This window comes from Polypterus senegalus, chromosome 13 (assembly GCF_016835505.1).
Source record: "Polypterus senegalus isolate Bchr_013 chromosome 13, ASM1683550v1, whole genome shotgun sequence".
NCBI classification, from domain to species: Eukaryota; Metazoa; Chordata; class Cladistia; order Polypteriformes; family Polypteridae; genus Polypterus; species Polypterus senegalus.
The window spans coordinates 1,518,433-1,531,721 of NC_053166.1; the positions used below are offsets into that span (position 1 = coordinate 1,518,433).

Consider the following 13,289-nt stretch of genomic DNA (forward strand, 5'->3'; position numbering starts at 1 on the left):
TTGAGACTTCAAAAAAGAACAAAGTTTAATAAACATTTGAAGTGAAAACTCCAATGGAGGGGCATTGAGGGGGGTGGGCAGAGTCTGTCCTAGCAGCATCAGGGCACCAGGGAGGAGCCAATGCCAACCCTGACCTTCTCCTGGGCACAAGAAGAACTTGCCAAACATGGGACCACACATGGTGGGCTGACTTTCTGAATTCTTTAAAGGAGTGAAGGGTGGGCATGCTGTGACCAGGGTGGGCTGCACTCATGGAGGACCCTCACTTCAGGTGGCTTGTAAGAGGTCAGCTGGAGGGGAGTCCACAGTCCCCCAAAGTCCAGCATTGTACTCACAGATCTCGGACACAAAGTCGTTTGTCTGGTCAGCTCAGAGTCACATCTCCGGTGTTCGGTCCCCTCTCTTGTTGTCCCCCTGGTCAGGTTTGGGCCATTCCAGCCTACCACCTGCTGGGATCTCAGGAATCATGAAACCCTGTGTTATCATTCAGGCCACCAAATGTGAGCTGGTGAGGGACAGCTGGGATGGAAGCCCACCACTGGAGAGACCTAAATGATGATGGGTGGAGGAGGTGGGTGGTGGAAAACGGGCAACATCATGGCATCTCCCCTTGGTGAAGATAACTCTGGCCAGTATAGGTAACAAGGCCTCTTCTTTTAGTTTCGAGTGTCCACAGGAGAGAATGGACGATGGACAGCTGCCAGCAGGGGGCAGCGTTTAGGACACCACACAGCAGCACTTCTTCCGGCAGCAGGAGCAGCAGGTGCAGCAGGTGCCCCCCTCGGACTCAGACTTGGGTCGCGTCTTCCCACCGTGCTGGACAGCTGCACCGTATGCTGCCCCGTATGGCGCCGTGACGCTGCTCTGGTTAGCGCCGTTCATTTGTGACGTCATGACGACTCGCCCACCTTGAGGCATGAAGCCCCCCGGCGGGAGCTGCTCCTGCTCTCTGGCCATCGGGTTGCTGATGACGGTGCTGTTGTCCAAGTTGGTGATCTTTAGCTGAGCCCGCGGGAGGGTGATGTGACCGTAGGGGTTGGTGACCTCCGAGGACTCCATGTCTGCACTGACACAGGACAGGTTCATGACAGTTGTGACCTGGGGAATCGAGAGAAAGCGTCAGAGCAGGCTGGCACAGTGGGCACCAAGCATGGCCTCGTTGGCACAATACAATCAAACCGAGTCTGAGTCCAGGATTTGGGTCTCTTTATGTGGTGCCTCTCTTAAGAAACAAGGTCACATAGAAGTGTTGACTTTATATAGCGCCTTTCATAATAAGTGACATTAAATAAATACCACCTTAATATAGTGCCTTTCACAATAAGTGACATCAAATAAATACCACCTTAATATAGTGCCTTTCATAATAAGCAATAGCAAATAAATACCACCTTAATATAGTGCCTTTCACAATAAGTGACATCAAATAAATACCACTTTTCATAATAAGTGACATTAAATAAATACCACCTTAATATAGTGCCTTTCACAATAAGTGACATCAAATAAATACCACCTTAAAATAGCGCTTTTCATAATAAGTGACATCAAATAAATACCACCTTAATATAGTGCCTTTCACAATAAGTGACATCAAATAAATAGCACTTTAAAATAGCGCCTTTCATAATAAGCAATAGCAAATAAATACCACCTTAATATAGTGCCTTTAATAATAAGTGACATCAAATAAATACCACCTAAAAATAGCGCCTTTCACAATAAGTGACATCAAATAAATACCACCTTAATATAGCGCCTTTCATAATAATAAGCATTATAAATGAATATTAGCACCCCTCATTAGAAAGTGTTGACTGTATATAGCGTCTTTCACCAAAGCTAGCATGAGCTGATGCAGGACATGTTTGTCCATTGAGCCGGAGGCCTGCAGACAGACAGACAGACAGGATTTGCACACATGCCAGGCACACACACACACACACAAGTGAAGAACGACAAAGGCACATGTCCATACACTCGCGTGTCCAAATACACACACAGGCAAAGACACAAACCCATTGACATGTATGTATATACAGTAAACACACACACACACACACACGAGTTCACGAAGGCCCACCCAAGTACACACACAAGCACATACACACTTGCACACGTGAGCAGGCCCACATGTATACGGCCATATAAACACACACAGACACGCCTACGCGTAGAGGTTCACACTCGCTCACACTCCTCACTGCCCCCTAAGGCACTGGTGTCCCCGTGAAAGGCGCTATATATGATGTTTTAGACCTCATGGTTACCGAGCCATGTGTCCAGTCGCTGACTGGCATGCCCTCCTGGTGTCCTTCGAACTCCACAGACACCACTGCACTGACTGCACTCACAGTCTCTCAGTGTCACATCCTGCCCGGGGTTGCTTTGTCCCCGAGTGCCGCACTTTGGCTTGTAACGGTTTTGCCCATCAGAACTGCCAGCCTGTCCCTCTCATATAGCGCCTTTCATGGTGGGTCTGATCACGAGTTCCCCCTCATATAGCACCTTTCAGAGTGGCAAATCATTTTATAAAACCTCCTACTACATCCACCACCATCGCCGCCTTTCGCAGTGCCAGTCGTCACTTCATATAGTGCCTTTCATAAACAACACAAAAGCTTCACAAAGCAAGCAGCCTCTCCTTCATTTAGTAATCAGAACTTCCATGAGGTTAACCCGAATTTGTGAGGTTGATGGCACGCCTCGGTGAAGGGAGCTATAAAGCACCAGGAGTGTGCCTTTCATAATAGACAACGTCATAAATCAACGTGGACTTTACGTGGTGCCTTGTGTAATAAACACCATCATAAGCCAATGTTACATTTATATAGTGCCTTTCATAATAAGTGACATCATAAAGGAATATTAATTGTTTATAGAGACTTTGATTATAATAAACAGCACAAATGAACGTTGGCTTTATGTAGTGCCTTTCGTAATGACACTACAAGTTAATACCAATTCTATATAACAACTAGCGCAAATGAATATCGATACTATATAGCGCTTTTCATAGTAATAAACAGCATAAACAGAAGTGGACTTTATATAGTGCCTTTCACCTACACTAGCAGTGCCCACTGAAGCTGGTGCCCAATGTTGGCATGCATTACCCGGACAGACCGACAGACAGACTGACTCACAGGCAGACACGCTGGCAGGCAGACAGACAGACAGGTGAGCCAGCGGGCGGCTCTTGAGAGACCTACAGACTAACAGCGGGTCTTAGGGCTTCCCGAGGCCCGTCTGACACCCCAGGGCCCGCAGGATTGAGCAGGTGCCGGAGGTACAAGTGCCAGCCTGCCTGTTTGCCCCATGGGTACGGCGCCCAGCTCCTCAGCTCCTGTCCTTGCGCTTACCTCACTCGCTCCTCCGTCTCCTGGCGCCTTCACTGTGAGGCCCTTTACTCTTCTTGGGCCGTCTTCTCCAGGGGTGCCTGCTCTCTGAAATGTCGCCGCTCCTGACCTCGGTGTACCTGTCACAAGTGCCGCCGTCAAGGTGACACAAACACAGCTTTTGAGTGCAAAGACTCAATTGGTTTCAGGTGCTGCGCATTCTGACCGCATTCCAGCATATCTGGTAGGGCAGGTGGGAGTGGCGAGGCGGAGAGCCGACCAGATTTTCAGCTCCTGCCACTTGATATGACACTCAGGCAACCTGGCATCTCACCCCCCTCCAGGCACATTCCGCCTATACAATATGTGGCACATTTCAAACATTCCACGGCTCAATACAAGAAATGGAATTTCTGTGCCTGCCCAAGAACCGCTGGGTACAGTTGGCATATGGAGACATGATACAAATCACAGATGAGCCTGGCATGAGAAAACTAGGCATTGAGTGTCAGATCATGTCCAACCACCTGGCACAACCAGTATGGAAAGACATAATTCAAATCGCCCATGAGCCTGGCACACCAGAGCTGGGTGTTCAGTGTGAATACATGCCCCAAAATTGCCTGGCACATTTGGCATGTGGAGCCTTGTGGAGCCTGTGGAGATGTGCCAGGCATGCCAGAACTGGATATAAAGGGTTATTATCACTTGAAGTGAACTCGGCTGTCTTGCCAGCTAAGATAAAGCTAAAGCAGAAGTGCCTGCTTTCTAGTGACAATATTGAAACAAATCATAGCTTAGCCTGGCATGACCCAGTTCAGTCTCGAAGTAAATATATTCCTTTCAGATGGTGGGTACTACTGGTACAGACAAAGAAATGAGGGATCAGCTTGGCACACCAGTAATGGATATATTCTATAGCTTCAATATAGTCTCAATATGTGTCTGGCATGGCTTGGCATAGAGTTAATAAAAATCAGATATCAGCTTGGCATTCCATTACTGGATATACAGTGTTAACACATGCCCTACAGCAGCCTGGCACAGTTGGAATGGAGAAATGTAACATAAATCAATGACGAACCTGGCACACCAATTCAGAGTGCCAATACTTGGCCAACAACAGCATGGCACAGCTTATGTAAACATGACACAAATCATAGATTAGCCTGGCATACCCCAGTTAGGCCTAGAAATCAATATATGCCCATCAGAAGTTTGGTACTACTGGCACAGGCAAAGAAAGCAGAGTGGCATACCAGTAATAGATACTGTATATCATTACAGTATAGTTTCAATATCTGCCTGGCATGGCTGGCATAGAGACAGTTAATAATCACAAATCACTTTGGCACGCCAATACCAGATATAAATGGTCAATGCATGCCCAAAAAGAAACCTGGCAGAGCTGGTATGGAGAAATGTAGCACAAATCATTGAAGACTCTGGCACACTATTTCTATCATAGTAATAAATACAGTGTGCCAGTACTTGTCCAATAACACACTGGCACAGCTTATGTAGAGACATGATACTAATCATAGTTTAGCCTGGCATACAACAATTGGATCTAGATAGTCAATATATGCCCATCAGATAGCTGGTATTTCTGGTACAGATAGACAAGTCACAAATCCCAGACCACCTTGGCACACTGGTAATGAATGATATACATTGTCAGTATGGGCTCAATATCTGCCTGGTGAGGCTGGTGTAGAGTTAATACACCTCAGGTACCAGCTTGGCATACCAATACTGGATGCAGAATGTCACTATGAGTTCAACAGACACCTGGCACAGCTGCTAAGCAGGAACTTAGCACACATCAAAGATAGGCCAGGCACACCATTACGGAATATAGAGTTCCAATACTTGTCCAAGAAAAGCTTGGCACAGCTGGCATTAAGGCCATTAATAAACACCAGAAAGCAGCCTGCTATGCTGAACGTGGGCTTGGAGGTGGCGACTGGACACACTGATGTGCCTTTTTATGATGCCTAAGATGCCCAGTGCTTTATGCCCACTCACTCAGAGTGGCATGGGGGGTCAGCAGGGGTGTTTGAACTTTTGCTCATCTCATGCCTGCTCATACCTAATGTTGAGAAAGGCTGCCGTTTAATGTATGAAGAAGAGTCAGCGCCATCTTGTGGACAGAAAAAAAATCCCCAGCAGAGGTTGTCCTGTGCTCTGTGTTGGCATCATGGTGGCCTTCTGTCAGATGACGACTATGTGAGACTCACTGTGAGCTGCAGCAGGGTGACATGAGGCCTTAGTGACACCCTGGCAACTTGTACAGGTGACTTTAACGTGACATCGGTCACCAGAGTTCTCAAGTGCACAAGCGGGTCTGTTTCCAGATGTATCACAAGGGGGCACTCAAGATGAGTGGGGTAAAAGGGCAGCTCATTCCCTGCAAGTCTTCACTTGAACGCCTGCTTGTTTGAAATGTCTCCTCTCTGCCATCGGCAGTGCTGTGCCCGACCCTCTTCTTCAGTTTGCCAGCTTGACAGCCTCTGACCACGAAGATCAGACAAGGGATCATGTGAGCCTCGATGGCTTTGGAGGAAGTAAATGGCGAGGCCACGTCACCCGCTCTTCCACATAGCCTGAGAGGATGCCATGCCAGCAGGCCTCCTGCCCCTTGGCGGTGCCCATTTGACCCTGAAAGTGGCTAACAGTGGATGGACTTCAGGCAGGTGACCTACTTTGTACTCCCACCCCACCCCCTTTAACTTAAACCAGACTGACAGATAGTTGGCATTCACATAAACCCAATACTCTGATTGGCCAGCATACCTCACATGTTGTGACCACAGTCGGAAAATGAGACAAGGGGCCCTCGATTCGGGCGAGGCGTGGGTGGCGTGAGACTTTCACACTCGCTGTATCTCCACCATCGGCAGTGACACAATCACCTCAAGTCGAAATGTCACGAGGCCACCACAGCAGCAACTGCCACTTCCTCCACCGTGCCTACAGGCTGGAGGGGACAGGAAAGCAGAGGCACGCGGCTGATGAGTCACAGTACAGCGGTGACATTTGTGGAATGACCAGAGAGCAGAGGGTCTGCAGGAGGCCAGTCATCTGCACACGAGGTCCAGAGTGGTGACAGGTGATCATGTGAGAGTCACCATGAGGGGTCATCATTGGGGGCGATCAGCAGTAATCAGGGCTCAAAAGCAATCTCTGAGGGTCATCAGCAGGGGACAGGATCAAGACCACCTATCACTGGGGGTCATCATAAACAGACAGAGCTCAGCATTAGTAATCACAGCAGCCAGAGGTCTTTGGTTATCACTGGGGGTCATCACTGGGGGCCATCAGCAGTGGCCAGAGCTCAAAAGGCAACCACTGAGGGTTACCACAGGGGCCAGAGCCAGGACCACCTATCATTGGGGTCTTCTTAAGTAGCCTGTGCTCATCATGAGTAGTGGCAGTCACCAGACGTCTTTACTTATTCCTGGGGGTCATCAGTAAGATGCTAAGCCCACGCCCAATTTCCTCAAAGGTCAGAGGTCAATTGGAGCCATGGAGGGTCATCAATAGGGGTCAAGCTCAAGATCACTTATCATTGGGGGTCAGTAATGGGAGTCTGAGCTCCAAACCCATTACTACAGCCAGGTCAAAGGTCATTGGGAACCACTGAGGGTCACCAGTAAGGCCGAGGCTCAACATTAGTAACCATGGTGGACAGAAGTCATTAGTGATCACTGGGGGTCATAACTGGGGGCAATCAGCAGTGGTCAGAGGCCAAAATCAATCATTAGAGGTCTTTGTTAAGGGTCAGGCTTGAGACCACTTATCAGTGGGGTCATCATGAGGAGACTAAGCTCAACATTCATAGTCAGAGTGGCCAGATATCATTAGTGACCACTGGAGGTCATCAGCAGGAGCCTGAGCCCAGAGGTTAGGGGTCATCAGTAGGGGCTTGTCACCACTTGTCTCTGTGGTTGAAGGTCATTAGTAATCACCAGTGGTCATCAGCAGAGGCCACCACAAGGCTAGCCCAAGGTGACCACTGAGTTCTGAGCCATAAGCAGTGACCACAGGCAGGGAGGGTCATCAAAGCTGGCCAAGGTCCTCCTTCAGATGGCTCAACCATGATGGGGTCTTCTGAAGTCACTTCTCATATGAATAGTAGCCAGTGGTCATTAAAGGGTCACCAGTCCTGCCCAGGCTTAGTCATCAGTGGAGGTCATCAGCAGTGGTCAAAGGTCATCTGTAATCAGCGAGGGTCATCAACATGAATGAAGGTCACTTTTAGGGGTCATCAGGAGCTCGGATAGGCTCAATAGTGACCAGAAGTCATTACTAACCACCATGTCACAGTTACCATCCTGCTCCTGAAAGGCGCTATGAACATCTAAGACGCTGCTGTGATGGGCACACAGGTCACTTGAAGGCCCTGCCCGACTCCCCCATCCACAATCTGACTAAATAAGCCCAGGCCTCTGGGGTGGACCTCCCTGTAACCTGAGCCTGCTGCAGACCCCCAGGTAAGCGCCAGCTGGCCCCCCTCCCTCCCCCTTTATGCCAGTGCATGTGCAGGTAGCGCGCTGACTGGTACAGGAGATGCTGAGGAATTCACAGCCCCCCAACCCAGAGCTTATCTCTTTAAGAGCACAGCCGGTGGTCATGTGGTCCAGGTCTGCGCAGCGCAGAGGTGACCCCCCTGATGCCGAGAAGATGCGAAGCGACAGAAGAGAGTGAGCAGAGGAAGGAAACGGGAACCACAAGCTGCCTTCCTCTTCAGCCGAGGACCGCCGTGGTGGCGTCAAGCACTCACAGATGAGCAGAGGAGAGGCGCCGGTGGAGCACTGAAGACCAGCTGGCTGGGGTAAGTAAGGCTTGGGCCAGAGTGGGGTGCCAACAAAGAGGGGCACTGGGGCACAGACATTGGCTCTGTGGTGGGCAGGAGGTCTGACTCCAGAAACAGCTTTACCTGTAGAGTTTTAAATGTCAGCTGAGCCTGCAATGACGCTCCATAAAATGAAGAGCAGAGGGGCACCCTTGCTGAATGGCACGGCTCCTGGCAGCCCTCAGCTGTTCTCAGCTCACCTCGAGCCTTTTGGGGCACAAAGGCCACTCGCTCTGTGAAGGGCGCCACCTGCCGCGGCTCGAGGGCACCGCTTCCCCGTGTGGCGCCGTCCGGGCCTCGGCTCAGATGCCCGTTACATAATGCCAAGGCCTCATGGAGCCCAGCGGCTCATCGGCGTGACGCAGCGGAGTGGAATGCGCAGCGCGAGTGGGAAGCGCCGCGGAGTCGGCAGAGCGCGCGGGGTTAAAGGGGGCTTTGCCGTGGTGTTGTGTTGGGGGTGTGGGGGGGTGCGCAGCACAGCTCAGCTCTGGTTGGCTGCAGCTCTCCACGGCTGGCGCAGAACGTGATGCTCACTGCTGCAACACTGCAGCGGGGACTGCGGACTCGGCGAGGAGCGGAGAGGGGAGAAGTGCGGGCGCGAGCCGACGACATCGCCAAGCCGCATCCTGCTCGGCACGAGGCAGCGCCACGGAGATGCGACATTCGGCGACAGGCAGGTATTGTCACCGTTGGCGCGAAAGGCAGGTGCGCCGCCCGGTTATAGCGGGGAGGACGGAGGGGTTGAAGGCGCTCGAATGACCGCAACGCTCCCGAACGAGCGGGTGACTTGGTTCCGCCGGGCCGGTTTTTTATTTTTTCGCTTCCTCCCGCCTCACCACCGAGCCTCCGGAGGCACGCGCGAAACAACGTGAGCCGCTCCCACCTGCGAGGACGAGCGCGCGTGCCCGTACCACTGGGACTCCAAATCAAATCCGATGGCTGCTGAGGTGGGCACGAGATGAATGAATGAATGAATGAATGAATGAAGGGATGGAGGGATGCAGGCTACTCTGCGCTCGGACACCTGCGCTCACACAAACACAGGTGTTCCCATAAAGCGCATGAGCGCGCACGGACACAAGCACGCGCACACACACACACACACTCACACACACACTTGCACACCCTGACATTGCTGATTGAATGAAGGCCGCGTGCACGCGTCCACCCCTAATACGCACGTACACGCGCACGGGCACTCTTCTAATGACAACAAGCAAGGTGGCTTGTAGCTTTGCGGACCACCAACAAACACACCCGCACCTCTCCAGTGCACTGGTCCTGGATTTCTGGTTTTTCTTTCCCTCCGCTGTCAACTGGACTGATCCCAGTTTAGAGCCTTACTGGACTTTCCATTCCCAGCCTCTGTTTCGGCTTCCGTGTTTTAAAGTTTGGACGCCTTGTCTGTTTTAGCAGTTTACTCCTTGACTGGCGCCCTCTGCAGGTGCTGTTCTTGCCTTGAGACCCGTGCTGCCCGGATAGGCGACCCTAAGTGTGTGCGTGTGTTTGCTCTGTGAGGGTCTGCCACCACGGATGTGACCTGAAACAGAGGTCCTGGCTCTCTTGCTCATTGAACATCCCTGGACACCTTTTGATAAGAGATGGGTGTACCCCAATGTCCTGGCTAAATTGTCCACCAGGACCCCCTAATCGTCTCTGTCACTCCTTCACCACCTACAAGGTAACGTGTACTAAGCGTTCTGGCACAAGAATGGCCACCGTCACCTTATCCAGGAGGTGGCTACACATTGGTGCTGGTTGGAGGGGCTCCCCACTGTCCATGTAAAGTGCTTTGAGTGTCTAGAAAGGCGCTATATAAACTGTCCGTCTAGGTGTCGTTCCTGCTTTGTGCCCAGTGCTTGCTGCCCTGTGATCCTGCCTTGGATAAGCTGCTTTGGAAAATGGATGGATGGACGGATGTTAGTGGATTAGAGACATGAAGAGTTTAGAGGTTATGCTCAGTAAGTCAAAGGCGCTATAAAGAATACCAACTGAATTGAATGTGTTTGTGTCCTCACTTCATTGGCATTAGTAGGGTGGGCATTGGGATGTCTGGAATGGGCAGCTAAATATCAAAATTAGTTACAACTTTGTTGATTGTTAATTGGTTGGACTGATAGCCCTGCCCACCCATAGCCACACCCCCTGCCCTTCAGGCACATATGGTGCCCTCAGATTCTGAGTACGACAGGTCTTGGGGTGTGGGGGGGGCTCGGGGTCATCTGAACTGACCACTTCAATCTCACACTCCAGTACAGCAGCTGGTGGTGGGACTGCACCTTCAAAGGGGGGATGCGGACCACCATAAACTCACACGCAGACAAACCCAATTGAAATTTGTGTGTTCACGGCTGCTCTTTTACACCAGCGCACACACACACACACACACACACGTTCATTGTGCACACTTCCTCTCTAACACACACGCACTCACAGTCACACATCTTTTCGTATAAAGTGCACTTCAGACTCAACTACACACCTGCTCTCCCATAATGTGTGTACCAGGCCGACTGCAGGGGGCGCTGCTCGTTTGGCTGAGTTAAGTGCCCCCTACCCACACTGCTGCTTGTCAGATTTTTGGGACTTTACTCTCACTCATCCTCACACACACTCAGACGTTTGGTGTCCATACTCAGTGTGCTCACCACTATATGTGCACTCTCACTCTCACTCTCACTCTCACTCTGCCAGTCGTGTCTCAGTCTCATAAACACAAGCAGGCCCAGCCACCCAAGGCCACCCGTGTTTCTTTACACACACTCCTTACACTGCAGTGGGCTGGCACCCTGCCTGCTGTTTGTTTCCTGCCTTGCGCCCTGTGTTGGCTGGGATTGGCTCCAGCAGACCCCCGTGACCCTGTAGTTAGGACATAGCGGGTTGGATAATGGACGGATAGACAGAGTTAACGCTCCGCTTTTCCCATTTAACAAATTATCACCAGTGGGGGGCGCCGGTTAACGGGCGTGCGATGGGACTGCGTTGGAGTGACACGTCTCACTCTTTTTCTCTGTTTTGCCACAGGGGTCTTTTAACAGAGAGGACTGCCACGTTAAGCACCCTGCCCAGTCTGTGGAGGCCCAAGCTTTCCTGAGCTGCTGGGTGGCACACAGGGGGCCAGTGGAGGAGGACAACACCAGGTGGCTGGACGGACGAGGCCGAGGAGTTGCCCAACACCACAAGGACACATGCAGGGCACCCTGCCCACGTGAACGTCTGCATCACCCGCCCGGAACCCAGCAGGGGTCGGCAGCACTGAGGGGCTCTTGAGTAAATGAGCAGGGCGTTTCAAAGGACAAGCCCCCCAGGCCAAATCCAGGAGAGTGAATGCTGCCCTTTCTCCTGCATCTCCACCCATCTTTCGCAGAGACCCTCAGGGGACCCTTCAGAGCCGCTTGATTTTTCCAGAAAGAATTCTCCCTTTGACTGCACTTGGAAGCGATGCCAGGAGCGTGGCCACCTGCTGGAAGGCGGGGGAAGCGTAGCAGCTAGTTCTGGCCCGTCCCGGCCCCCCTGTATGCCCGCCACCGCCGCCGCCGCCATGAGCAGAGCGACCTCGGCCAGCATCTGGTCACATGGCTGAAGTGGCACTGGCACCGCCGACAGCTTCTGTTCCGCACAGAGGTGCCCCCTTGCTCCGATTCTTGGACTGACTAAGACGAGCGCATGTCCTGCCTGAGGCGCCAGGCCGTGTCTATCCCGATGGACACCGTCAAGATCATCCAGTCAGAGAAGTTCCCCCACGAGTGTCCCGCCCCGCAGCCGCGCTACAGCGCCCCGCCCTGCCGGGAGCCCCCCCGGCTGGCCTGGTCTGCCGAGTCCGAGGTGATCGCCAACCAAGCCTGCGGAGAGCTGCCCATGGAGGGGGCGGCGGGCGGGGTGCCTCCCCCACCATCCCGCCGGGAGAGGGGCGGCTACCTGAGCCAGCGCAAGAGCAGCGCGGCCGAGCTCTGCTACCACAACCAGTTCCAGTGCAAGGTGGCGGCGGAGGACGTCATCGTCAACCAGTACGTGCTGCGCCCGGCCGCGGCCACCCCCTCCGAGCCCCTGGAGTGCCCGACCTGTGGCCACACGTACAACTTCACGGGCAAGCGGCCGCGCATCCTCTCGTGTCTGCACTCGGTGTGTGAGGAGTGCCTGCAGATCCTGTACGAGTCCTGCCCCAAGTACAAGTTCATCTCCTGCCCGACGTGCCGCCGCGAGACCGTCCTCTTCACCGACTACGGCCTGGCCGCGCTGGCCGTCAACACCAGCATCCTCAACCGCCTGCCGGCCGAGGGCGGCCTGGTGCCCTCCAACCCGGTGCAGTGGGGGGGGGAGACTGACCACAGCTGCTACCAGACGGTGCGCCAATACTGCCAGTCGGCCTGCACCTGTCAGCTCAGAAACCCGCTGTCTTCCTGCGCCATCATGTAGCCGCCCGCCCGCCAACGGACCCTCAAACAGAGCTCTATATTTCAGATATTCTATGGCAAGAGAGAGGAAAAAAAAGGGAAATTCCAATAAATGTATTTTATCTACTGCTGCGCCCCCCTTGGCTTTCCTTCCGACTCCCGGTGGGCTGTCCTGGTTTGTAGTGGCGCCGGGTGCCTGCCAGACGGGGTGCGAGGTGTGCCCCTTTAAAGCGGTGGGCAGGGCCGTAGGATGGAGCTTGGCAGGGGTCTTGAAGGGTCTTCAGTAGCCGCTCCACGTCCATCACATCATCTCACTGACCGCTGGGACGAGAGGTCAGGGTGACCTGAGGAGTCATTGTACCTGTAGGCCTGGGGTGAGCTGGGGTGGGCTAGGGTGGCAAGTGTCTCCCTCCGTAAGTCATCATGTCTTACTGGGCCCCATTCTTTAGATGTCCAGAGGTGGACCTCAAATAACTGTGTCGTGGTGAGGTGACGGTGACTTCGGACCACCATATCACTTCTCTGCCTTCAGAGCCAAAAGATGAGGGGCTTCAAGGGACTGTTTTACCTAAAGGGCTGGGGAGAAACCCCCTGAAGCTGACCATACTGGGGGGCCAGTGCCAAGAGTCTCCCCCACAGGTCAAACTGGGAGATGCCTGTCCAAAGGTGGGCCTCAAACATTTGTTGGATGGTTTTGGC

General features: G+C 52.7%; 2 protein-coding genes across 3 annotated transcripts; one reads left to right on the forward strand and one right to left on the reverse strand.

Annotated features, from left to right (window-relative positions):
- si:ch211-202f5.3 (cysteine-rich tail protein 1) lies at positions 1–3,576 on the reverse strand. Its single transcript, XM_039775822.1, has 2 exons — positions 3,363–3,576; positions 1–1,098 (listed from the first exon to the last, which is right to left on the reverse strand). The coding sequence occupies exon 2, from the start codon at positions 1,084–1,086 to the stop codon at positions 718–720; it is 369 nt and encodes a 122-aa protein (XP_039631756.1). The 5' UTR covers positions 1,087–1,098; positions 3,363–3,576; the 3' UTR covers positions 1–717.
- A 4,444-nt stretch (positions 3,577–8,020) lies between these two features.
- rnf208 (ring finger protein 208) lies at positions 8,021–12,718 on the forward strand. 2 transcript variants are annotated; one of them, XM_039775236.1, is made up of 2 exons: positions 8,021–8,175; positions 11,221–12,718. In XM_039775236.1, the coding sequence occupies exon 2, from the start codon at positions 11,863–11,865 to the stop codon at positions 12,610–12,612; it is 750 nt and encodes a 249-aa protein (XP_039631170.1). In that variant the 5' UTR covers positions 8,021–8,175; positions 11,221–11,862; the 3' UTR covers positions 12,613–12,718. The 2 variants fall into 2 exon arrangements, with proteins under 2 accessions (XP_039631170.1, XP_039631171.1); XM_039775237.1 differs by lacking the exon at positions 8,021–8,175 and adding an exon at positions 8,728–8,873.
- The last annotated feature ends 571 nt before the right edge of the window (positions 12,719–13,289 follow it).